The 26,686-nt window shown below is 39.8% G+C and overlaps 1 protein-coding gene across 4 annotated transcripts in view; it reads right to left on the reverse strand.

The window, feature by feature from the left end:
• Positions 1-26,686, reverse strand: part of ptpn12 (protein tyrosine phosphatase non-receptor type 12) — a 56,904-nt gene that overhangs the window by 17,408 nt on the left and 12,810 nt on the right. For all 4 annotated transcript variants that reach the window (XM_026147412.1, XM_026147411.1, XM_026147409.1 and 1 more), the window contains exons 2-12: positions 13,012-13,120; positions 11,419-11,495; positions 11,177-11,272; positions 9,579-9,617; positions 9,207-9,278; positions 9,003-9,062; positions 8,046-8,188; positions 7,229-7,295; positions 7,066-7,143; positions 5,267-5,365; positions 2,556-2,641 (exon numbers count right to left, since the gene is read on the reverse strand). In XM_026147412.1, coding sequence (XP_026003197.1) covers positions 2,556-2,641; positions 5,267-5,365; positions 7,066-7,143; positions 7,229-7,295; positions 8,046-8,188; positions 9,003-9,062; positions 9,207-9,278; positions 9,579-9,617; positions 11,177-11,272; positions 11,419-11,495; positions 13,012-13,120 — 926 coding nt within the window. The remainder of the gene's footprint in view (positions 1-2,555; positions 2,642-5,266; positions 5,366-7,065; positions 7,144-7,228; positions 7,296-8,045; positions 8,189-9,002; positions 9,063-9,206; positions 9,279-9,578; positions 9,618-11,176; positions 11,273-11,418; positions 11,496-13,011; positions 13,121-26,686) is intronic.

Below are 26,686 nucleotides of genomic sequence, written 5' to 3' on the forward strand. Positions count from 1 at the left end.
TATAAACACAGGGATGATGCAGAGAAAGAAAGGAACATACTGATAAGAAAAAGAGAGGGAGACAGCATACACTCCTCACAGGGTGTCCTGCTTCAAGGAAGTGTTTCTACTTTGGCAGCTTCTGCAAGTTCCCATTTGTATGTTTTACTAAGAACAGGAAAGAAACCGTCCAGTAAACAGATAACTTGTAGGTACACACTAAGATTAGAATGAGCTAAAAATGTCTGCTCTCTCATAAAACTGCCTTGTGCAGGAGACGAATTAAAGAAAATGAGAAATTTAGTGCAGTAAAAAGGATACATTGGCTCTTAAAAAAATGTAATAACCCCAAATGAGTACTTTCCTCGAGGTGCAGCTCAATCTGCATAATGTCTAGAGGGGCTTTGGTGGATCCTTTTTCATGTGCTTTAGCTCAGGTATTTTGTTAGGCTGTCTAGAGGATACTCTGCAGGCATAGCAGCTCTTCTTTGGGCTTGTTCTGTGCCCTTCAAATGGCATATTTTCTTTATCTAAAATCATCCTGTAGTAGATCTGCTTTAATGTTTACTTACAGTCATAGTTCTGCTCCATCACCCCTAAAGAAAACTTAACTTGGGAAATTATGTCACTATCAGTGAGAGAGCAGATGTCCATAAACATCATCAAGATTCACTTTGATGATATCTCCACTATGCATCAGGCTTGAATACGCCTATTTAATGACATGGTAACACAGATGGAGACCAGTTCATTTATGCTGGGGGACTGATTACTGGAGAAGGGAAATTCCTTCTCTCCAACCCTACCCATTCTAAGGAGACATGGGTAGCCACTGTGTGGTGCCCAGGGATTAATTCCAGCTGTAAGCCAGTGCGCTTCAATCAAGGACACTGTGACAGGAGAATTATCCTAGCATGTCATTTCTTTAGAAAGAGAGCACTAAATCATCTTCACATGCATTAAGGCTTACGTACCTACTAACTGATGCATGATTTGAGAACCCACTTCAGCTTTATGCAAATTATGTGTTCACAAAGACAACCCTTTGAGGTTTGATTTTTATCATCTTTAGCAAAATATTTGTGTGTTTTGAAAAAGATAGCTCAACCAGTTCCTCAGTGTAATAAAATGCCTGATAAATTGTTGATATCATTAGCCTATGGGTAGGTACACTTTCCCCCCCCCAATCTTTGCTGTGAATGTTTAAATTATATATTGTCCGCAGAAAAGAACAGTAGCATCAGCCGTGTTATTAAAGTGGAGTTTGTCAGCTGATAATTATTTATTCAGGACAAAGAGTAGCAGATCACTTTACATCTTCTTGCCACTATAAATGTAATCACGCTGATAATCACAGAGCCATTGTTTCTTACATTAGCACAAAAAATATGCTGTCAAAACAGCAAATCTTTAGAAAATGCTTCCATCCATCCATTCGCTTCCGCTTATCCTTTTCAGGGTTGCGGGGGGCGCTGGAACCTATCCCAGCTGTCATAGGGCGAGACAGGGGTACACCCTGGACAGGTCGCCAGTCTGTCGCAGGGCTAACACACAGGGACAGACATCCATTCGCGCTCACATTAATTAGAGGGTGGGAGGAAGCCGGAGTACCCGGAGGGAACCCACGCAAACACGGGGAGAACATACAAAGTCCACACAGGCAGACTCCGGCCTGATGGTGGAATTGAACTCAGGACCTTCTTGCTGTGCAGCAACAGTGCTAACCACTGTGCCACCGTGCTGCTATAAAGTGCAGTTATAAAGTGTTTTGCTGTGTTAACGGGGAGAGGATATTTTCAGGTGTGGATACATCATGAGTAGAAAGAAAGAGGGCTGTAAGAAAAGTGTACACCCCTGCAGGCCCGAAAGGAAGAGACAAAAGACAGCAGAGAGAAGCAAGATTTAAAATAATAATAATAAAATAATTGAGTAATAAGATGGAGGAAAAATGTATAAGACTGAATGACAAAGAATAAGAGAAAAGAAATCTGTATTTATGAATGCGGCAGATAAAGTGTGTGTATGTGTTTGAAATAAATTCCCTGCATTTGCATAAAGGACTGTTTGTTCTCAAAGAGAAGGAGATGAAAAATGTAACAGTTCTACTTTAACTAGCCTTGGGTTGTGGTGTGTTCAATGCCATGTCGTGTTGCAGAGCATTGCAAAGTGTTGCAAAATGATCTATAAATACAGCTCCTCCTCCAGTAGGAGCAGCAGCCAAACAGAAGTTAACTTTGGTAAAGTGGAGGCTGTTTGTAACTTTGGGCTGATGGGGAGCTACACTGTAACAAAATACTGGGATATTTTTTCTTTTTTTTCTTTTTTTTTTTTTAAATATGTTTTCTGTGTGTTTTGTGTGTTCACAGTGTTCTCCAACAAGCCACCTCTCGCCTGGCGTGAACGCCTGTGTGGGCTTGTTAACTAATCTGTGTTGAGGACGAGGTAAAGCAGGTGAAAACTAAAACGCAGAGTCGACCAGTTGCAAACATCCTTAATGAAAAACAGGCCGGAACGATTTAACGATATAAGGAGATAAACTGAAAAAAAAATAAATAAATGTCAGACAAATGTCCTACCTGCGAATGCGGGGAGGTTTTGGAGGTGGAGTGTCCCATGTATCATCCGATAATTGGTTGCTTGCTTTGTCAGGACTGCTTTCATCCTGGACACACACACAAGAGTAACAAAATAGTTGGACACGACATTTGTGAAAAGTGGAAAATAAGGGAAACCCTCTTATTTTTCCTTCCTGTCATATTTAGATGCTGGAAAGCAACTACAATCATCCCTACTTTTAGTTAATCAATATATTTAATTTTTTGTATACCTGTTTGCATATTTACATGAAAGATGAAGCTTATTTTTCATCAAGGCCTCTGGACTAACCCTCTTTCTTCTCACCTAAATGTTCCTGAAGCAGAGGTAACAAGTTGCTACAAAGTTGCTTCACCAAACGATGAAAGACTTATTCTGAAAGAAGCCCTCCCCCAAACAACAATTTTTCTCTCTCTTCCTCTCAGCTCTCATCTTTCCTCTTCTCCCCTGTGACTCATTAGTTTGACTCCCTCCCCACTCTGATAATGAGAAGATGACAGGCCAACTTCAGTTGTCAAACTCATGACATAGGGGCAAACCGGGCCATTTGAACGCTCTAGTCTGCCGAGGAACTAAATTCTGATCTAAGAAAAGAGGGCAGGAACACAGCTTCTTTAGCTCCGTATGTCCACGTATGTTGTGAGAACCGATCTAGTGGGACGGTTTCCTGTGAACAAAGGCGGGCGTGAGCGTGCGGAGAAACATGTGGGATGCGTGTATGTGGAGGCTTATTGTTCCCAATGCCACAGAGATCACCTATGTGGGTGTTTTAGTCACCAACAATGGCTGACTGGACATGAGTCAATGCATGTATGGACTGAGTCAGTACAGCACAGCAATACTGATGTGCTGTTTGTGCGTGCAGCGTTCTTCTTGGACTTGCAACTAAGTGAGATAACAACAGGGTCACGATCAGCAGCTACAGACTTGTGCTGCAGTTTATGTCACGCTTGGTGCAAACCACACCTTATCCTTAAATGATTAATAGCATAAATTTTAAAACAAGGGAAGTAGTGATACAGTTTGTCCACATTTTAGAGCCGCTCAAAGATATATTGAGCTCCACTTTACAAAGTATGTCAGCAGATTCTTTTCTAATGTCAAAAACAGTTGTGTCCGTCTGTGTGACCGTGTCTTGCGAGGGTCGCCCTTTCCCAACGGATGTGTTTTTCTATTCTCAGACTCAGAGTGCATTATGGGAGAGAAGTGATGTCACCAAAGCTTCCTAAGCAGGAAGTGAGCTTCTGGATTACTGCCAGCACACTGTCTCATCAGCTCTGTATCCCCCCCCCCCCCCACACCTCCCACAGTCTTAAGATTTGCCAGTCTTAAAAGCTCTCTCATTGATTCCCATTTCCACCATGTCTATGTTTTCACAGGTCAGCTGGAGCACTCATTTCTTGATGTTACCTCACCTGATGCTGCTTTGCATCATTTTAATTTCTCTTTAGGATTAAAAGGCTGTGAAATGGCACCACCTCAACACAGCTAGCACCTAAAGCTTCCCATCTTCTTCAGGCAGAAACGTTTGACACAGAAACTGGTTGCATTACTTCAGAGGCCACTGGTGTAAAATGCTGATGGGTATTTGTATAGCATGTTGCATATGCTGCACTTAAACTTGCATTTGTGAGCTTGTTTCTCTTAAAAAGCAACTGAAGCAAACATGCCTCAGAAAGAGGCAGCAGATTTATGGTCTGGTATTTTATCTGCTCACAATACATTTATTATTACTTGCAATTATTCTTCACTTACAGTAACAGCAGTTTCTGTTTATATCACTTAATGTGCTCTACTGATTTCAACCTCTTACAGTGAAGCTTGTGCAGTCCTTCTATGGTCTAGCTCTCTAAATATAGAGCAGCTTGTAGTCTCTTTAAGGCTGCTTGATGGGATGACAGGAAGAATCTATAGTTAAATGATAATTTGTGTTCCAAAACGAGATTAGAGCGTGAATATTTAAAAACACAAAGTTTTGGTGTCTTTCAAGTTTGGGAAATAATATTTGTCCCTCTTTTTTTGTGTTGTTTTGTTCTTTAGGCTGGGTATATGCTGTGCACTGTCCTAAATGAAAGGTCATTGTGAAAAAAACTGGTGGCATCGGGTCATATCAAAGTGTCCATATCTATGAGCCATCCATTCCCAGTTGTAGCAGCCCTATTCAAACTTGAGGACGAAACACAGAAGAAGAAATTCTCATACAGTCTACATACATCAAGCTTTAGTTTCAGTTTATTAGACCTACGTTGTACAGTGTCATTTGCAACAAACTTTGATCATATGAGAAAAAAATTTTTGGCCATGGGAGGAGGACCAGAGACAATTCAGGACACTTTGTATAGAGCGCTTGTGTATTTGGGGGCAATAGAGGATAATGTAAAGCAATTTAAAATGAGGTCAGTGGTAAGTGACAGAGCAAAGCGCTTCCAGTTGTTTTTAAATAGCTGAAATTGTCTGCAGTCCTCAGAGTACTCTGTACAGAGATATCTCTCGTTTTAAGCACAATCACAATGACTCTTCTTTTTCTGTCTGTAAACAAAAGTTTTCTTTAGACCTCTCCACACCATCTTCTCCCCTGTGACTAATTATCTGTATTTTTTTCCCCTCCACTCCCAGTAAGTTACTCAGCGACATCCTGTCTTGCTTTAACACTACAGAGCATGCACAGTGTGTGTGTGTGTGTGTGTCATACCATGCCATCATGGATCTGTGTGCTGGTGGGACTCTCCAGCTGCTGTAGCTGTTTCTCAAACAGTTGAGCGATGGCTCTATGAACCAGCTCATACTGCTCCTATAGATAGAAAGAAAACAGACACATGATGAGGCAGGAGGGAGAGAAAAAAAAACTGGTGCATGAAGAAAGAGATAAGGGTTAAATGCACAAGATGTGAGAGGAAAGAGAGAAGTAGAGGAGGGGGAAAAAACAAGTTTCAGCAAATCAATATCAAATCAAATATACTTTCCACTCTATCAAAACAGATTTCATTAGTTACAAGCTTCCTACAGGATGGCGGTCTGAGACTTTGAACTCAAACCTGTGTCAGCGTTTGGCAAATCAATTCTGTAATTCAATTAACCGAGCTCATTTTCACTCCTGGGAGAGAAAAAGAAACAGCTCGGACTAAAGGTACAAATTTGACTCTATGTCAAAGTGCAAAATGCCTCCTGGCGAAAATCACACATTAACTACAGGAAGTAAACATGAAAACACACCCATGTTAAAAATTGTGGCAAAACAACCTCAACCAGTTACACGCAGCGATGGGAACGCGAGACAATGAAAGAACCTTTTCAACCAGGTATGTAGCAAAACGAGATGAGAATGAAGGGGCGACCTTTAGCAGGAAATAATCTTATTATTACAGCTGTGCATTCGAACATTATACCCTTAAAAGAACAGAAGGTTAACAATATCTCTTTTCCAAATCTTGCAGAAATACAGTTTAACACTTCAGTTATATGATAACATGCCTTTTTTTTTTTTTAATTACAATGAAGGAAATGAAAATCTACTTGGCAGCCATTACCACACATACATTACAGCCAGGCGATCAAGGTTCACATCAACATTAAACAAACTTTATCCTGCAGACACAGAACAAACTGTGTGGTGTCTGTCTGATTGAACCCATGTGACAAAGGAGCAGAAGACTGTCCAAAGAATTCCCACTGAGGGAGTGTTCGTGCTGATTTTAATTACCTCCTGCCTGCGGCACTCTACCTAAGTGCCACTTCTCATCTAAACCGAACAGATTATTTCCCACGACCGAGTATTAGGGCCACATTAAGAAAAATATTTAAAAATTGTGTGCATTTTGAGAAAAAAGTCAAAATGTGGAGATTACAGTTGCCAATGCCACGGCTCATATACATTCTACAAAACGCCTTGTGTAGACGAGTCAGTGAAACTAACTGATCAGCTGTCCTATCGCCTCTTGTGATTCCACTAGTATCCTTTCACCTGCCCATTTCATTTTGGACAAATCTGGCCAAGTCCTCCAACTTTGTGTTTGCTTTTTTTTTTTTTCTTCAGTGTTCTTTTACATATCACACCACTGTGTTTATGTGCTAAAAGAGAAATTACTTCCTTTTAAATGAAACCAAGTACGATCTCGCTAACTCATCGACACAAGGCATTTTGTAGAGGGTATAGCAGCCATGGCAGTTTGTCTTGAAACACCTGTAATCTCCATATTTTGACTTTATTTTCAAAATGTAAATGTTTTTCTTTAAGTGGCTCTAATACTCCTACATAATTTCCAGTAACGAGAACACATCTAATACAGAAAAACCCTATATATAAAAAGGGTGTTATATATGACGACGTCTCGAGTTCGTGACCTCAGGGCCATGGTTGTGCGTGGCAGCAGTAAAGCTTCTGAGGACTGATTAGCATTTCTGTGCTGGTATGGAACAAGTAAATAAATGATCGCTCTGCATAAACATCCGTTTCATTAATTTACATCTGTAATGAAAGCTAAGGCAACAAACCTTGGTTTGAACAGCCGAGTGTCGCTGTGTCCTCATCTCTTGGATCAACCGGAATACATTAAAATCTTCTGGAATTTTCTTTACAACGTTAAAAGAGAATTAAAAGAAATGTTAAAATCGATCTAATGTGTACATTTGCACAGGTAAGTGTGTGTTGACATACCCCGGCTTTGAGGAGGTTCCATGTGTAGTCAATAGCACAGATAGCTCCTGTCCTCCCACAGCCTGCACTGTGATTAGTGGAAACACACACATATACACAAATAAGCTTTTGTTGTATCAGTGCACTAGATAACTAGATTTCTATTACTGAGAAGCATCTGCTCTTTTTGTATGTTGTTTGCATGTGTGTAATAACACCTCATCCAGACAGGAAGGAGACAGGAGCCTCACAGAAGCACACACACACAAAAAAAAAAAAAAAAAAAAAAAAAAAAATCATAAAAAGTGATCTCACGCTGTCAGCAAGCATTCTGCTACTATAAAGAGTACCGTTTCTCCACACAAACAGCGCACATCAACCCACACAAAGCATCTTAACAGATGCAGAGATGCAGCTTTAAGTCCTGCTGTGTAACAGAGGAACCAGGAAATGTCCTCAGGCTGCTCATTATAGCTCATTACACACACATGGAGACGAGTGTGTGCATTGTGTGTACACCCATGCATGTGCGCAGCAGAAAGCTAGAAACTGTGGGCTTGTAATTATTCTGCTTTTGTTTACACTCAAGTTGATAACTTTACCATTTAAGCTTCTTACTGTACTATACTGATAATATTTACATTTGTAGCCTAGAACTTTCTGTCAAGTCTCCAGCTTCAGTAAATTGGGTAAAACCTGCTTTGTTTAAGGCAATTAAGCATTTTACATGAATCCATTTTTAGAAATTTCATATATTTCACATATTAGCTGAATTTCACCAAAACAACAAAAACATTAAAACTCAATTTCAGCTAAGAGTAGATGCATGCATAACTACCTGCAGTGTACACATATTGGGACATCATTGTTCTCTTGGTATTCTCTCATCAGCCCAATCATATCCAAAATGGAATCAAATGATGAGGGGACGTCATGATCTGGCCAGTTCATATAATGGAACTGCGTTATCCTACGGGATTCCTGCAGGAAAACAAACGTTGATAACTGAGTGGAGAGTCAGATGAAAGCTGGTTCAGTGGTGAAGGAGTGAAACTATGATATGCCATGAACAATGTTGCCAAACTGAATCTTTAAAAAAAAAAAAAACTTTATTGACACACAGTTTAAGTATAATCCCACCCCATGGACCTCCAACTTGTACACAAAGGAAATCGTTTTTCACACTAACCCAAACAGCTCTCTCCAGATGCATCTGTAGTCTGCAGTATTCAAGCCTGAAGACGGTGCATCAGATCTGGAGCATGACCAGTTGTTTTATTTTTGTTTGGATGTTTTTAAAAAAAAAAAAAAAAAAAAAAAAAATCCCTCACACACACAAAAAACCCTAAACAAACAAATAGAAAAAAAACAAGAGTGCAGCGTGACTGTCTGACTGTCTATGCAGACCTGTCAGGATATTGCACTGCAACAGCCTGAGACGTCTGAAGGATGTTTGTGGTCATTCAGCACAAACGGGAATTTTTTAATGCACCAATCGTCCTGCGTGCAACATTTGGCTCCTGGTCAAATGGCTCCTTTTTCCTCAAACTCAAATTTAAAGGTTGGCGTTTAGATGCATGCAAGCAGTTGAAGGGGGACTTTGGGTTTATGGCTGCAAAAAGAAAGCCTAATTGTATTTGTTGGAAAACATGTGGATATGAAGTTTATTTGTAGGCAATCTTGTCGCTATTGTGATAGGCTGTAGCGTTATCTGAAAGTTAACACTTACTTTAGACTGGTTTCTTGATAAACTACATTAGGTATTAATGAAGAGGTCTCGAGAGAAAGCACTTACATTTTCATACTGTGCTGTCAAAGTCCTGATGAAGTAGTCTGTTCTGGCCTGCTCCGATTCCTAGAAAACAAAAACATGTGAGAAAAGAGGCAGTCCCAAAACGCAGACCTGCTACGTGCACTCGTCTCACACACACACACACACACACACACACACACACACACACACACACAGAGCTGTATCATCACAGATTTGTCTACTTACATAGGAGATTCTGAAAGGGCCAAAGCTCATAGGCTGCTCCCCCTGCATCGGGAAATACCGCTCACACTTTTTCTAACCAGAGAAGAAAAGTTAGCTTTGGCTGAGAACAAAATACGAGACAGACACCACAGCTTCCTGTGAACACACACTTTCAGATTCAAAATAAACAATTAATGTGACATGTAGAACATAGATGGTGACAAATATAAGTGACTAATTATGTGCTTACTATAGCCATACGTGCAAGCAATATAGAGCTCAAAATAAGTGATCAGTGTGAATTCACATCGTCTCTTTCCACAAACATTTTTTTTTTATTAGAAAAAAGAAAAGCAGTTGTGATTTTACATGTGCAAAAATGTGCACACTTACTCTTCCCATCTCAAACTCTCGACAAGCCATCACAATAACCTGCGAAGACACAAAAAGGATTACAATATAAACATTTAAGCTCTCAAAACTAAAAACGCAGATTTTTATTCATTCCTGCGTGCTTAGATTTAAAAGAGTTAGAGAAACTAAGCAGAGCATCCTTCACGTTTGATCGCACATTTCCATGCAGCTGCATTTCAGGTCATTCCTTTGATCCTACAGGAGTAATTATCAAAGCTGCAGACTCATCCCTCTTCATAGCACTAGTTAAACCTAATCATAGCCCTCCTCCCTCTTCTCATCTTTGTCCATCTGGTTACAGCATAAGCACTCTCCATCTGCCTCTTAATTCCTGACGACACAATTAAATATTTATTTTGAGTATCTTCATTATTACAGTCTTACTTCGTACACTTAATTTATTTAACCGCCACTAATGTCAACATTTTTTCTCCAATTTGTGTGATGACGCAAACCTTTTGTTCTTCCAAATCTGCACTCTTGGAAAGAGTAAGCGCTCATTTAAAAGAAAACAAATAAACAAAAAAAGGAGAATTACATTTTACATTTAAAAAAAGAAAAAAAAAGTCTTCTGTTAGCTGCGGCTAGTTCTTGCAGCATTTTGCAAAAACACATTAGGTAATAAACCCTCTCTTCCTCTTCAGCCACCCTGCTAACAAAAGATCCCCCGGCAGCACAGCAGTTTTTATGCTTTTTGTGGCTAGCTTGCCAAATACTTGCACTGTTAAGGTGCCATTTCCAGCTCTTGCAGCACCACCTCTCCCTTGCTATTGTGCTCTTCTAGTGGTCACTCGCAGTACTGCAACAAAACAGTCAACGCAACACCCCGAAGCGTTTTTCCCCCCCTCATAGAGCTCGATTACTAAAAAGACATCTTTAAACTATTGAACTGAACTGCTTTACCATTCCCGTTATAGAATATAACCTAACCTTAACCTTATATATTGTAACCCTTACAGAGCCTAGAAAGGTTTGTTTCGAGCAAGCCGACTCGCTCAGAGACTAGTATAGCATCATAATCGACAGTACTATTTACTGATTTAAGAATCCAACATTCTGATATATCAGCTGATATTTTGTATTTATGTGTGACATGTGTAGTTATTTTTTTGCTTGTTTATGCTCTGCTCAGACAACTTCGCCCTCTGGTGGACAAACTTCAACAAGAAGGTTGAAGGGTGTTTCTTTGATCTCTTCATCACTTTTTAAAATATTTTATTTATTATATATTATAAATACCATTATTTATAAATTGGCAAATAACCAGGTTCTAGTTTTAAAGACTTTTTAATTCCATTTAAATCCTCAGTAGATAAAAGTTTACATTGCTGAAATTGGATCAAATCACTGCAAAGAAGCCAATAATCAGATATCCAGTCTATTAATGAAGACGGGAAGAAAAAACCCCCATCAAGTGCATCCAAACTGTACATCAGACTTTTCCTGCTCTCTTTACCTTCAACGTTTTAGCTCAAAAACAGCACTTAGATACACGATTCAATTGTTCACAATGAGAAAAACAAAAAAAAAATATCCCCATCCATTGACTTCCAGTCTTCTAAGTAAGGAAAACTCACAGCAACATTGTATTCCCAGATCATCCTCCAGAAGTCGATGACAGTGTTCGGCAGTGGACCCTGAGTTGCAATATAAGCCTCTGGGCCATCCATACCCTGAAAGCAGAGAAAACATGTTCACCGATCAATTATATTAACACATTCAGCGAGGATTAATCACATGACTCAGTACACTATAAGAACTTTTCCACTAAACTGTAAACAACATGCCAGAGAACATGGTAAAGTAACCTGACATTTACCTTAATGAAGTTAGCATTGATGTAATCTGTGTCCTGATTGGTTGTTTTTAGCTTCAGCTTCACTCTACTGTGATCAACTGGGGAGGAAATGGAAAGAAATATTTTCTCTATTAAAACATTTTCTTCTTATTGAAACAAAAATAAACAAAAAATGAATGAGGATATAAGTGGGAACAAGTAAAATATGTGATATAATGGACACAGTATTATCCTCCATTTTTATGTACAGTGCGTGTGTGTGCATACACATCTGTCACAGATGAACCAGTTTTTCCTTTGCCTTGTCCGCAACCCATTCACTAAAAGCCTTAATGAATGAATGGACAGAGGAGAAAAGCAGGATAAAGGTATAAAAAGTAGGACAGATGTTGGATCACGTAAGCTTCCCCCGAGGTTATTATTAAGTACCGCAAGACCTCTGTGTAGGAAACCATTGCATGACCTACGGCAGCTGTAGCTGCTATAAATGGATCTCTAAATATACTTTGTTATTTCCTAAATTTCATTCATTTAACCAAGTAGTTAGAATAAAACCCTCAAAGTAAACACGAGCAGGTGACAATATCTAAAAAGATATTTGACATTTGTTGGGGCTGTTACCAGCTTTAACTGAACACCGTTTTCTCTGGTGTACAGTGACCTTTAAAGCTGAGCTGATATGTGCGTGACGCTTATAAGCTGCTCGTCATGCAGGGAGCAAAGTTTCATATAGATTATATTGTCAGGCAACACTTCTGATCAAAACGCCAAGTGAAAGCAGGTGCGTTTATTGCTGTGAATCAACTACAGTCATGAAAAAGATGCAGAATGATAAGCTAGTGCAGCACATTTGGCCTTGATCTATGCATATATGTGCGCATACATAAAGGCCAGATGTGCATTTTGATAAACAAGATGCCAACCGGAAGGAGTAAAGCAAAAATCGTCCACAGATATTTTTACCTACTCATAGGCAGCACACAACCACCAAAACCTACAACAATGCTAAACATTAGGCTCCATTTAAATCCTTGTTTATAGCAGCATTGTAGCGTAGCAAGGAGGCACATTAATGCAAAGGCCAGGTGTGACCAAAAAGTTCCCATAAAAATCAAAAGTTAATTTCTTGTGCACCTCCAATTCTCCTCCCACTTTTCAGAGTTAACTAGGTAAGTAGCATCTGAAGGTTTGGGCATACCAAATTACCAGAATTTGCCCATTTTGTCCCCTTTGTCCTCCCCATGTCTTCTTAGTATGAAGAAGCCTTGTCTATTAATTTTTGATTGAATACATTGAAAGTTGAAGAAAAAAAAAAAAAAACAAGAGAAATTTGAACTAACTAAATCACGTGGAAGCTATGAGATAAATTATGCCACTCTAAGCTAAAGAAAAAAAGTTGGCATCTTTACATACCAACCCCAACTTTTATCCTGTTTTCTTAAAAGAAAGTGGATAAATCAGCAGTGGCTCCATTCACCGAGTTGCCAGTATAACATACAAGAAAGGTACATCGAAAAGTAACATGGTCATAAATTTTTATTAGTTTCACCTGTTTCTGATAAGTTCAAATGTGTCCTGTGGGAAAGAATCTTTCATCTGTGGAACATGACTTACATGGCAGTATATCTTTATATCTGTTCTTCTTCACATTCTCCTCTCTCTCCCCTATGTTGGTCGGGTAGATCTTCTCTGTCCGGTATTTGGTAGATAACCGTCGTAACCGCTAAAAAACAAACAAGAGAACAGGACATGGACTGTAAAACACTGCTTTTCTCTTTAGCAGTTAGACATTTACCATGTGAAGTGGTTAAAAGTATAAACTGGTCTTCAAATAGAAGAACTCAAACATTGATTATTGTATTATTATATGATAAGACAGCAGGGTCAATCAGTGATACAAGTCAGACACAAATCAGCCTATCAACATCAGTATCACTCAAGAGAGAAAACTGGTGAGCTCGAATGAGAAAGCAAGCACTAGACAACAGCGCTAAAACCCCCAACACAAAACAAAAAAATAGAACTTACAGATGATGGTTAATAGACAGTGTTCAGTGCTCCCAACATACTCTTTCTTTAGACTGTCAACCGGGGTATATACCCGGCAACTCATTTCAGCATTTTCATTTTTAGTTTTTATCTGTCTGAGAGAAGACCACCCACAATTCACATATTCGTGGGAAATAACCTCGCTCTTGTTGTGAAAGTTTAATTGTTGATAACCAGCCCACATTCCAGATCAAGGCACCAAAAACTGGTTTGCTAGCACGTTGCCTGTAGATCGTATGGAAGATGCTGAACTGTCTGCCAATGCTTGCCTTCTACCTGCCTACTAATACTAACCAGGCCTTCAAAGTAAAAAAGTCTCGATTTAACGCTGCAATCAACACATTTCATTCTTATTCTGAAGGCCACCCGTCACGTGTCACACTTTTCACATTCTCACCACCACTTGACGAGTAGTTGCCAAGTCACTGAGGACAAGTCTGCATTTTTCATGCAAACTACAGGCAACGGCAGCAACCACAGCAATTGCAAAGAGGTTCTCAGTGTACCAGCATTTCTCTTTGTGACCAATTTTACATAGTGACTGCGAGTTCCCCAGGTGTTCACCAGTAATGATCAAGGCACATACTTTTCCAAAGAAGGGATTCGTGAGATTCCCGTGGTTGCCAGTAGGTAGCATAACAACAGCAGTGGCTGCAATGACTTTAGACATGCTCGCAAAAGTATGGGTCGACTATCGTAGGACATATACCATGCGTCCAGAGGGGTACACATCAAGCACTTGTAAACACTGCAATATATTCAGCCACATATTTTAACCTTTACTGCAAGCTTTTAGGTCCACAACTTGTTTCCGTCAGCTCCACTCCAAGCCCGAGTGCGTGCAAGGAGCTGAAAAGGTTGGATCCGTGCATCCTTGTTCATTTAAGAAAGCATGTTTGCCTCCTTTCGTTGCATCAACTCGCGCCAGACGGAAACTAAATCGGTGGGAAACATGTTTCACTTCAGTGTTTGTCTTAGCTTAGATACAAGCAGGTTATTCCCATTTATAAACACAGAAATGCTATTTTATCAGTCCTTCTACGCTGACATCACTATTAATACCATTACACCACAGTCTAACACACGAACTCCCAGTCCTCTCTGTGTGACAGTGCATAAAGTTAAGTGTGTCCAAATCTAATAGTGGCTGACACTGATGAAGACACACTCAGTTAATGGGAAATGGGAAGAGCACAAGTACGTGGGTCTCTTGTGTGACAGCAGGCCAGAGCTTAGCTAGCTGTCCTTGAACACTGCAGGCAAGGATGAGGATATCTTTACAAAAGGAGAACACTATATTTTCTTCTGTTTACTCGTGTAACTACAGTCATTATGTGTTGGGCTTCGGGCGTTTACAAAATGAAGGTGACCTACACTCAACACCGAAAGCGCCATTTGTGGCCACAGAAGACTGAGCTAAAAAAAAAAAAAAAAAAAGCAGCTTAATACACTATAAAATGACTTTTCAATGAGTCTCTTTATTGTCAAGACAACTGCTACTGTGATAGAAAATGACATCAGGAAGAGGAAAAAATTTTAATTTAAAGAACCACATTTTATTAAGCCTATTCTGAATCCTTTGTTTTTTTTTAATCTTCATTCTGGTCTTGAGTTTAACAGTGAAAGTCTAAAGAAACTTCAAAAGCACAGCAAAACTTTTGTACCATTATAAAACTCTTGCTGCTGAAGTTAGATAGCATTCGCATGGTGTCACTCTCAAGGGCCTTAAAAAAAAGAAGATATTTCTGAAGTCTGTTTAATCTCTTTCCTCTTGGTTATTCAGACATTGAGGAAATTAGGAATCTCTCTCTCTCTAAGTCTGAGAAAGTCGGCGTGGGCGTTCAGGCTTCTGGAGCCTCGTGTGAAAAATGGTCCCACCTCTTCTCTCTGGCTTTCCTCCTGTTACTGTAGCACGGCACTGCACACCCCAACTCCTTGTGTTTCTTCCTCGTTTCACTTTTGTAACAACTACAGTGCTAGTGGACATATTAGCATTGAATAAATGTGACATTTCAACAAAAAAAAACAAAAAAAAAAAAAAGACTATACTTGATTTTTCAAAATCTACAATGCTTACAGAAGTATTAGATAGTGGTTTCTGTGCATCAGTTTTTTCTTCACTCGTAAATAATTAAAGCATTTCTGACTTCCAGAAAGTTGTCTTTTGAATCTTTTTATATTTTCTGAGCACAGCACACAAGAATCCCCCCAATGACATGATCAGTTTTTCAAAATTAAATTTTACGAACTGACGGAGAGAAAAGGAGCGCGAAACAGAGACCGTGGGCGGCAACACAGCTGTGCATGTGTGTGAGAGTGTGTGTGTGTGTGTGTGGTAATAGCGTTAGAGCTCCTCTGGCCTCATGTGAATTACATTTGCAACAGAGGTCTGCTTCTGTGTTGGGCCACAGCCCGGGCAGACATGCACAGAAACACACTCTCACATAGACACATACACAAAACGAGTAGAGAAGTCAGGCAGTAATGATGATAAGTAGCTTCCCTTTGTAGCCCCTTTTGTTTCATTTACAGGAAACCCGGGGAATCAAATTCATTTTCCCATTAAATCCTGTGGATTTAGACATTCGGTGGCACCTGGCGTACAGATTTTTGCCCCCTTAATCACCCATTTTAATCTTGAATGACAGAATATATTATCTGCCAGTTAGGACAAACCAAGCAGTAACAGCAGCTACACTCAAAATTTCTGCAAAATTAACTCTAGGGCAGGGGTGTGCAGCATAAGGCCTAAGGGCCAGAATCAGCCTGACACAGACTCAATATTGGCCCACTGTATGACTTTGGAAAATGTATTTTTTAGGTGGATAGTTCTGGTATCTTCTGTTTTACAGTTACAAGACAGTCTGGGCAATGAGCTACTTACTCTATAAGCCCAGGGAGACAAGCTGATAGATTTTTTTAATTTACTACAGCAGTATTTCTTTATCATGTAGAAAAACTGAGATGTAATGTTGAAATTACAAGTCTTCTTTTTCTTTAAATATATCTGAGGGATAGAATGTGTAGTTAAACTTTGAGTTTTTACTCCAGTGAATAGCTTTGCATCGTTCACAGTTCGATGTAACTCAATCTTATTCTGTGAGATGATAAAAGGTCCTTAGTTCACTCACTGTCTACCATGCTGCTATAAGGCAACCCTATCGTTAAGCAATCTTCTTATGATAGACACAAAAAAGGTGTTTTTTGGACAGCAAGTGGGCGGGGCTTCTTGATTAGATTTTAAGGATACCTGTTCAATGACATAACGCAGAGCCAAAAGTAGTAAAACCTGCCTGAAACTAAGTGTCAAGAGCAATCTGAAACTTGAGCTTTTAGCTAACAAGGATTAGCAACACACAAATGTACTATAATAACAATCATAAACATTTGTAACTGATACGTTTTAGTATCCCAGGTTTCACACAGTCACTGATAACAAATCTGTAAATTATACTGATGTTCTTAAATATAATTAAAAGCATGTATGCAAAACCAGTAGTTCTAAGTCATGAATTCACCATAGAGCGCTATCTTCAGCATCACTGACAGCGCCTTTATTTATCACTTGTTAATCTGCTGATAGAGCAGGGCTGACTTGTCTGTGGAGTGTCACTTACAACAATTACAGGAATGGCAACTAGGAACTGCTTCCAAATTGTCTACTCCATCAAAATATATGCCTTTAAATGTATCAGTTCCTTTAATCAACGCTAGCATATTTTCTGAGAAGTTGTGCAACAATGGATGTAAACTCAGCATGGCCTTTTTTTTTTTTCCTGTCTTGACCACAGAGACAACTGAAAAGGAATTAATGAAACAACCAACAAAAGATCAACCCTATAAAGGCACTTGTTTCAATATCAGTCCTTAGTTATAATTACTAATATTATTACCAGTTAAAACCACTTGTTTAATTGAAAGCCTATGTGATTTAAGGTAGAGTAAAAAGATACCTCTATAATATTAGAAGATTAGATGAAGAAAATGTTAACAGTACTCCAATCAGTCCTGTGAAAAGCTGAGCTCACACCCGCACGGCTTCCATAGTAATTAAGAGGTTAAGTAGCAGCTATGTGTTGCTAATCAAATATACCTGATTAATTGACAAACTTGTCAATTAAGGCAAAAGTTTCATTTGCAGTTTGTAGGTCTGGGGCATTCTGGTGGGTTAACATCTTGCCACAATCTTCTTAGGAGGAGATGTTCCAGAAAATTCCCCACAAGATTAGACAATGCTCAGAGAAATTGGAAAAAACAAAACAAACAAACAAAAAGCCCCAAGTGCCACATCTCACACTCACACTCTGCAGGCCTCGATTAGCTTGTTAAATGTTGACGTTCACCCCAGTATAATTAAAAACAGCTTGAACAAGAATAGCTTGTTCGGAAGGGTTGAAAAGGGGAAGTCTCTTCTTATTATAAAAACAAAACGAAACATAGCAACACAGTTTAGGTTTGCAAAGTTGCATCTGAACAAACCACAAGACTCCTGGAACAATGACCTTTTACAGACCAGACCAAAGTGGAGATGTTTGGTCATACTGCGCAGCACCATGTTTGGTAAAAACCAAACAGCATATCTGCACAAACAACTCATACCAACTATAGAGCACGGCGGTGGAGGGGAGATGATTTGGGCTTATTTTTCCAGCCACAGGACGTGCGCACCTCGCAGTCACACTGTCGACCGTGAACTCCTCTGTAAACTATTCTAGAGTCTAGACTGAGAACACCAGTTCAAAAGCTAAAGCTTAAATCAAGATTGTATCATGCCACAGGACAACGTTCTCAAGCACATCAACAAATCTACAACAGAACGGCTGACAAAGAAAAGAATCAGGATGTTTCAATGGTCCAGTCAAAGTCAAGACTTCAACCTGACTGAAATGCTGTGGTGGGACCTTAAGAGAGCTGTGCATAAATAAATGGCTGTAAACCTCAATGAACTACAACACAGTAAAAAAGCGTGAGCCAAACTTCTTCCACCAATGATGTGAGACACTCATAAAATCATATGATTATTGTTTCAATCAATTTCAATCAAAAGGCAATTTGTGCAAAATATTTAAGCTCAGAAAACGGAGTAAGCTGAAAAAAACAAAAACAAAACAACTCTTGAGCTTTTTGTTTCTTTTACACATAAACTACAGATGTGGCAGTTTAGGAAATTTCAAAACAGCCATAACTCTCCATGATTTATGTTTACTGTGAGAGATATGTGTTTGCACCGTTTACATATTTCTTTTGTCGTTCAAACTAAGCATGTTTCTTTCACTGTCATTTATCACTCAGTATCATTACAGATTAACAAAAAAAATACTGCTTTACCTTTCCTTGTCCTAAATTTTATTTCCAATTATTCTTACATAAAACACAGAGATACACCAAAGCATGTGTGTCCTCTCACAAATAATTTCAATGTCTGAAGAATTGAAGAGTGTGACGTTTATAAAACAAACTAACAAGAGAAGTGAAGTGTAAGAAAATTCGAGTGAAAAAAAGAGGAGATCAGAGCTTGCGTATTTCAGATAAAGGAGAAAAAGTGATCTGAGGTCAAATATAAAAAGAAAGCGGAGGCAGCAGGAAAAGATGGGGGGAGAAAGGGGAAGCAAAGGACAAGGAGAGAGTCGAGGCTTTCAAGAGGCTCATGATAACTAAGCTAATGGGTTCTTTTATTGTTGTGTCCGACGTTTATTCACAAGCTCCCGTTGTACTCCGTCGCTTCATACTAGCGTCTGTTCTGAATGGAGAAGGTGGGGGCGAAGAAAAGTAAATATCCCTGTTTCTATTGGGATTCAAGTGCACTCCTCTATTCAAGTCTTGTTTGTTATCTAGCAGACGGTGGATGTATCGTTTCTGCCAAAGAGCACCTCTGGGTGGGAGAAATTAAGCAGGAAAAAATAAATAAAGAGAATTTTGATTTATTGTAACAGTAATAAATATAAATTCAACAGAGAATAATCCATTTACTACCACATTTAAAGAAATGAGAACCAGGATTCAGCGCTATTTGATATATCCCTTAAAATGAATCAGCTGTTAAATAAACTTCATGCAAACTTAAGAGTTTCAGCAGTTCTGTACTGATTTCATCCCAGCTGATCACAACAATGACTGGTGGCAATTTTAAACCAAGAAATACAACTGCCTATAACTCTTCTACCCTCAGGAAAGATGTCAGCACAATGAAAAACACAGGTACCCAACACCACAGGAAACTGCTGTGTTCTCGGAAAAACTTGTGACAGGTCCTGTGGTTTTCACACCCTTAAAGTCATCACATCATTCTCGTGTACAAAGTTGAAATTTTAAAATCACGTAATGCTTTCAATACATTTCTGTTTTAGCTTCTGCCTTTTTCTTAAAAAAAAAAAAAAAAATTAAAATAAATTGATCACCTACTATGACATTTACATGCTCTGATTGTTTAGGCGCCACTCACCAAGAGGTGCCAGCTAGCAAAACCTTCACCTGCAGATGTTCGAAGCAGAAGAAAGCGAGGCTACGTTTTGACAGTACATGCTTCATCATCGTTCACAAGCTGGGTTGCGTTTGTCAAGATTACTCAAAAGCTTCTAATTTGATCCTAATGAAACTGAGAAGCGGTGCATGCACAAGTAACATAGTAACCCACACTCAGTGCATGTTTAATGGTTTCTATAACTGACACTCGGGTTTATGCACAACTCCGGCCAAAGCTAACAGTAATTTTATAGCAATCTACTTTAGTGGGATTGCCATGAAAAATAACAGTAGTAGACTTCTCAAAAGCTCGAGATGCATGGAAACGTGTGTTTCCTCTTGCAGCCAACAACAGAACATCTGATGTACTTTGGTTTACAGTTAGAAAAGCACCTCTGGCCTTGAAGTGCCACATTGTTGTTTGTTAAACTAATTGGGGATGAAGCACATCTGTTAAGAAATGATGTAGATCAGTCACATGAGAAAAGAGCACTGCAAATGGGGCAATTCAGCTGCTTTTCAAAGTAATTAAACAGTAATTGCACCTCTTGAATCGAAGTTATTAGTTTGCACTCTAATCACATGTTTATTGTTTCATTTTAAATTTACTGTGGTGGTGTACAGAGGCAAAAATTGCATCAGTGTCCACACACTTATGGCCCTAACCACCAAAAAATAAATTATCCCCCCCAAACCACTTATACAGGAAAGAAAACCACAGGCAGAATACATGTGAGTAATATGAACAATTTCTAGGCAAGACCACATTGAAACCACTGGATGGTTGTGGCTCTGACTGCAAATGGATGTATCTTGAAACCTTACCTAACAAAAGCTCATTAGCATTTATTTGAAGACAACTGTCGAATTGCTCCAATTTCCTCCATTTTATCATGTTCTTTTGGTGCAATAAAATAAACTTCAGAGCAATAAATGTTTTTTTTTTCTTTTTTTGCACATTTATCATTGTTACCATACTACTCATTATTTTTCTAGTTTTCCCAGCATTCACATGTCTCCCGTTGCTCAGTTTCCTTACGTACTCTGTTTCTACCTTCTGTTACCGGTAATGTCCGTTTCTATCACTTTCTTATTTCCCATCAGTCTGAGAAGTTAAACAGTGTGAATGAGCTGGCCAATTTCCTGTGAACGCTTGACTTCCACTGCCATGCACACGCAGGGCGGTGCCCCCAGCAGCCCAGGGCTGACTTCACAGACCCTCTTGAGGGTGTGACTGAATCACATGTGCTCAGAGACACATTTCTTCACAATGACTTGGCCTAAATGGCTTAAAGATGCCAGGGCAGTTACTGGGATGAGAAGCAGACTGAGGAAGTATAAATATTAAGAAAATGATGTTTTTTAAAAAAATGCCAACAGAGATCATGATTGAGACGGAAAGAGTGCTTTAGATGTAGTTGTTAGTGGATCTAACCTACTTTCTGTTTCCTGGCTGAACAAGTCAGCATCAATGTACTTCCCTGGTACACTGAATAATTCACACACATACAGTGGGGCAAAAAAGTATTTAGTCAGCCACCGATTGTGCAAGTTCCCCCACTTAAAATGATGACAGAGGTCAGTAATTTGCACCAGAGGTACACTTCAACTGTGAGAGACAGAATGTGTGAAAAAAAAAATCCATGAATTCACATGGTAGGATTTGTAAAGAATTTATTCGTAAATTAGGGTGGAAAATAAGTATTTGGTCACCTCAAACAAGGAAAATCTCTGGCTCTCACAGACCTGTAACGTCTTCTGTAAGAAGCTTTTCTGTCCCCCACTCGTTACCTGTATGAATGGCACCTGTTTGAACTCATCATCTGTATAAAAGACACCTGTCCACAGCCTCAAACAGTCAGACTCCAAACTCCGCCATGGCCAAGACCAAAGAGCTTTCGAAGGACACCAGGAAAAGTATTGTAGACCTGCACCAGACTGGGAAGAGTGAATCTACAATAGGCAAGCAGCTTGGTGTGAAAAAATCAACTGTGGGAGCAATCATCAGAAAATGGAAGACATACAAGACCACTGATAATCTCCCTCGATCTGGGGCTCCACGCAAGATCTCATCCCGTGGGGTCAAAATGATCATGAGAACGGTGAGCAAAGATCCCAGAACCACACGCGGGGACCTGGTGAATGACCTGCAGAGAGCTGGGACCAAAGTAACAAAGGTCACCATCAGTAACACACTACAACGGCAGAGAATCAAATCCCGCAGTGCCAGACGTGTTCCGCTGCTGAAGCCAGTGCATGTCCAGGCCCGTCTAAAGTTTGCCAGAGAGCACATGGATGATACAGCAGAGGATTGGGAGAATGTCATGTGGTCAGATGAAACCAAAGTAGAACTTTTTGGTATAAACTCAACTCGTCGTGTTTGGAGGAAGAAGAATACTGAGTTGCATCCCAAGAACACCATACCTACTGTGAAGCATGGGGGTGGAAACATCATGCTATGGGGCTGTTTTTCTGCCGAGGGGACAGGACGACTGATCCGTGTTAAGGACAGAATGAATGGGGCCATGTATCATGAGATTTTGAGCCAAAACCTCCTTCCATCAGTGAGAACTTTGAAGATGAAACGAGGCTGGGTCTTCCAACATGACAATGATCCAAAACACACCGCCCGGGCAACAAAGGAGTGGCTCCGTAAGAAGCATTTGAAAGTCCTGGAGTGGCCTAGCCAGTCTCCAGACCTCAACCCCATAGAAAATCTGTGGCGGGAGTTGAAAGTCCGTGTTGCTCGGCGACAGCCCCAAAACATCACTGCTCTCGAGAAGATCTGCATGGAGGAATGGGCCAAAATACCAGCTACTGTGTGTGCAAACCTGGTAAAGACCTATAGTAAACGTTTGACCTCTGTTATTGCCAACAAAGGTTATGTTACAAAGTATTGAGTTGTATTTTTGTTATTGACCAAATACTTATTTTCCACCCTGATTTACGAATAAATTCTTTACAAATCCTACCATGTGGATTCATGGATATTTTTTTCACATTCTGTCTCTCACAGTTGAAGTGTACCTCTGGTGCAAATTACTGACCTCTGTCATCATTTTAAGTGGGGGAACTTGCACAATCGGTGGCTGACTAAATACTTTTTTGCCCCACTGTACATAGAGGCAAGCACATTCTGTTTCTTCAACTCTTCTTCAGCTGACTGGCAGAAAATAAGCTCTTCCTGCTACAGCAAAGGGGAGAAGGTTTTTGAATGTGTGTGGCCAGGAAATGCGGTTATTGAGCGCTACTGGCAGAGAGGCAGCACTGACGGTCACCTTCCATGCAGACACACATACACACACGCCAAAATAGGTCACTCCTCACAATGTTCTCAGAAAACTCCATCTCCCGCGTTGCGAGCATGCAGGGAAAAGATGCACTGCTACAGCATGGAGACTAAAAGGGTCTGTGTGAGTTTGTTGCTGTGCTTCCCTCACTCAGACAATTCAATCAGCCTGATCTGTGTGCTCTGCCTTTCTTTCACTGTGGCATTAATGTCCCCGATCAGTAAAAGGCTGCACAAGTGCAAAGTCATATTCAGTTATAAAGAAAGATGTGGCTAAGACAAAGCAACAACCGCAGAAATATTAAAGGAACAGCTTGACATTTTGTGAAAATATACCGTCTCCGTCTCACTGACTTTCTTACCAAGAAGATCATTACTAAGCTAATGGCTTTAGCCGAAGCTAAAAGCCAACCCCTAATATAAAACAGCATGTTGATGTTTTATTAAACAAGCTTTTATATTCAAGTTTTTCTTTGAATAAAAAAAAAAAAAAATGAATACAAAACACTTTGTGAGTTTTGCCCCAACTTTTTTTCATGTTAATAATAGTGCTGTCAAAATTAACACTTTAACGCGGATTAAGCCGTCATCACGATTAACTCGATACAAAAAACTTTTCACGGTATTGGCGCATCTTGGGTGCAGAATGACTCAAAATTCCTGAAATGTTTCTGTCAACGCATTTCGGGCAGTTTGTCCAAGTAGAGTTACCTTTCCACATGCGCAAATGGGCAGTTGATCTAGTAGTGACGGGCAGCTGAACCAATCAACTCAATTTGAAGGAGGATAAACGCAGATTGGCCCTCCAGGGCTCTAGAGTGCGACCAATTTGGTCGCAAATGCGACCAAATTTTTCAGTGGTGCGGCTAAAAAAAAATAAAAAATATTTGGTTGCACCTGTGCGACCAACTGTTCGGGTAGCAAAAAAAAAAAAAAAAAAAATCTGCAACATTCCCTGTGGTCAACAACAGACACACATTATGCCCCTATCGTGGACTAAACCAATCTGAGATAGTCAGGGGTGGGACCTCTCTGATTGGCCTTGGTCCAATTGAAAGTGCAGGTGGAAGTGGGAGGTGAGTAGCTTGAATAAAGCGATATCAATTCATTAAATCCTGAATCGACTTTTAAACATAACTGTGTTTTGCCAGAAACGCCAGATTCTCAGATTAAAGCTCACAAAACCATTTCAACAACAACCAAACAGCAAATGAGAGCAGGTACACGGATTCCACACAAAGACGTAAACACAGAGGACCGACGCATCAGAATCAGCTTTGTCTTTCTCGGCTTTCTCAACCGACGGCCCGTAGACGGACACGCTGTCGGAGCTTAGCGATCCTGATGCGTCCGGTCCACGCTGTGATTACGTCTTTTTGCGCTGATTCTGAGCTGCAGGTTTTGTCTCTCTCCAACCAAAATCCACCGAGCCAGCAGCAAAAGAAGCAGCAAACTGCGCTTCACATTTGATCAATGTCGTCATGAATTTTGCTGTTTTGCTTCCACGACTATTAAAATCACACTTCATGCACGGCTAGCTCTCTCTCTCTCTCTCTCTGTACTTCAAGAACAGTTTTCCGTCTCCAATCTCCGTCCATTCTGGCCCGTCTCCGTCTCCGGGACTTTGAAAACCAGAATCGAATGGATTATAGAAATCAGTGATGATACCCAGCCCTAGTGAGCAGCCTAGGCACGACAGAAGTGGATGTAGCTGTAATAGGAAAAGAACTATTGCTAACTTTTCTGTTAAGTTAAGGCCTGATCCTTCTGAAATTCATAGCCAGTGCTCTGACACGGTGTCATCAATCTTTGAATGCTGAAAAAGCACAGTGTATCCAGAAAAACACATTATATTATATAAATTATTATATAATTTGTGTACGCCTAACTTTTGTGCCGTACCGGTACGCCCATGGCAAAAAGTTAGTCTAGAGCCCTGCCCTCTCTATGGGAAATTTGAGCATTAAAAAAAAAAACAACAAGACGGAACAGTTGACCGACAAAGTATTATGCACATTGTGCAGGAAGGAATTTTCTTTTCACCGAAGCACTTCCAGCTTAAAATATCACATTGACACGATGTATAGGTTAGCCGGGGATGCTGCTAGCACTTTGGCTAACGCGTCACCCAGCTTGCAACCAGCCACTCACGGAGCATCAGTAAGTCTACCTCGGACATATTGACTGACACAGTGCCAAGTGGATTGCAACAACCTGCGACCTATTAATATTGTTGAGAACACGCGCTTTACATAGCTTTGGTTCCTCGTTTCAAGGACTTGAAGTGCCCATTATTCTGTTAACACTACATTAATAAAAAAGCAGCAGTAATTATAATGTTTGCTACTCATGTCCAACATGAACATTATCAATCATTATTAGCCACAGCTGCTAGCTGCTACCTTAATGACAACTTAACAAAAAGGCTAATGTGGCTATCAGGTTGCTGTTAACTGTTAAATGGCTGGTTAACGTTTATTTCACTGTTGTTGAGATAAGACCTTTGCTGGCTTCTCAAAATATCTCACATTGAGATGTTTAGTGTTGAAAATGACAACTTCAGCTGGAAGTGAGGGGAGTGGCTGCCTATCTGCAGTGCTACTATGTGTTGTGCATCTACTGTGGGAGGCAAAGACGGCACTGTTGACACAGTTACAAATGAGTGTCTAATCCTTTATTAATTTGTTAGTATTGATTAGTATAAGAGTATTGATTTTTTTTTTTGATTTTTTTTTTTTTTTAAAAACAAACCTTGTCAAGATAAGCATTTTTGCCGTTGCCATTTTCAAACCAGATGAATGGCTGAGAAGCTGCAAGCTCACTGTCTAAAGATTTGTGACTGACAAGTCATTAGCCAACAAGCATACTCTGGACAGCCCCCCTTATTCCTTGAGTGACTATAATTTACACAGTGGCCATTATGTTGTATTCAGCATTACTTGAAATTAGTGAATGAGCGCATCAAGTAATCAGCAGTCTTTTTCCAAGCACAGGAGTCACCATTAAAAGGATGACTTCAGTGCTGGTTTCACTTTTCAGACCCAGAACCAATTTCTGTTTGTTATGCTACTATGAGATGAGCTCATTTCAAAACTGCAACAATTAAATTATTAACTGTGTGGTTGATCAGATATAACAATTTCTTCATTTCAAAGGCAAAAACATCTATTATTCCCTGGTTTCATCGTCTTAAAATTGACAATATACAGCTTTTGTTTTAAAAAGCTCAAATAGGCTTATTCAACCACCACCTTTATCTCAGAAACTATCTATTGGTATTTTTTAACATTTTATACTCTAGGCCAGGGGTCGGCAACCTGCGACTCCGGAGCCGCATGCGGCTCTTTAGTCCTTATAGTGCGGCTCCGCGTGGTTTGGGAAAATAAATTAGAAGTATTTAGCTGAAGTATATTTTACTTATGTTAGTTCTTTTTTAACTTGAAAAAAAAAATTATATTCTATTATTTTTTCATCGCTCAAAATAAGCGC

Source organism: Astatotilapia calliptera, chromosome 17, assembly GCF_900246225.1.
Source record: "Astatotilapia calliptera chromosome 17, fAstCal1.2, whole genome shotgun sequence".
Classification (NCBI taxonomy): Eukaryota; Metazoa; Chordata; class Actinopteri; order Cichliformes; family Cichlidae; genus Astatotilapia; species Astatotilapia calliptera.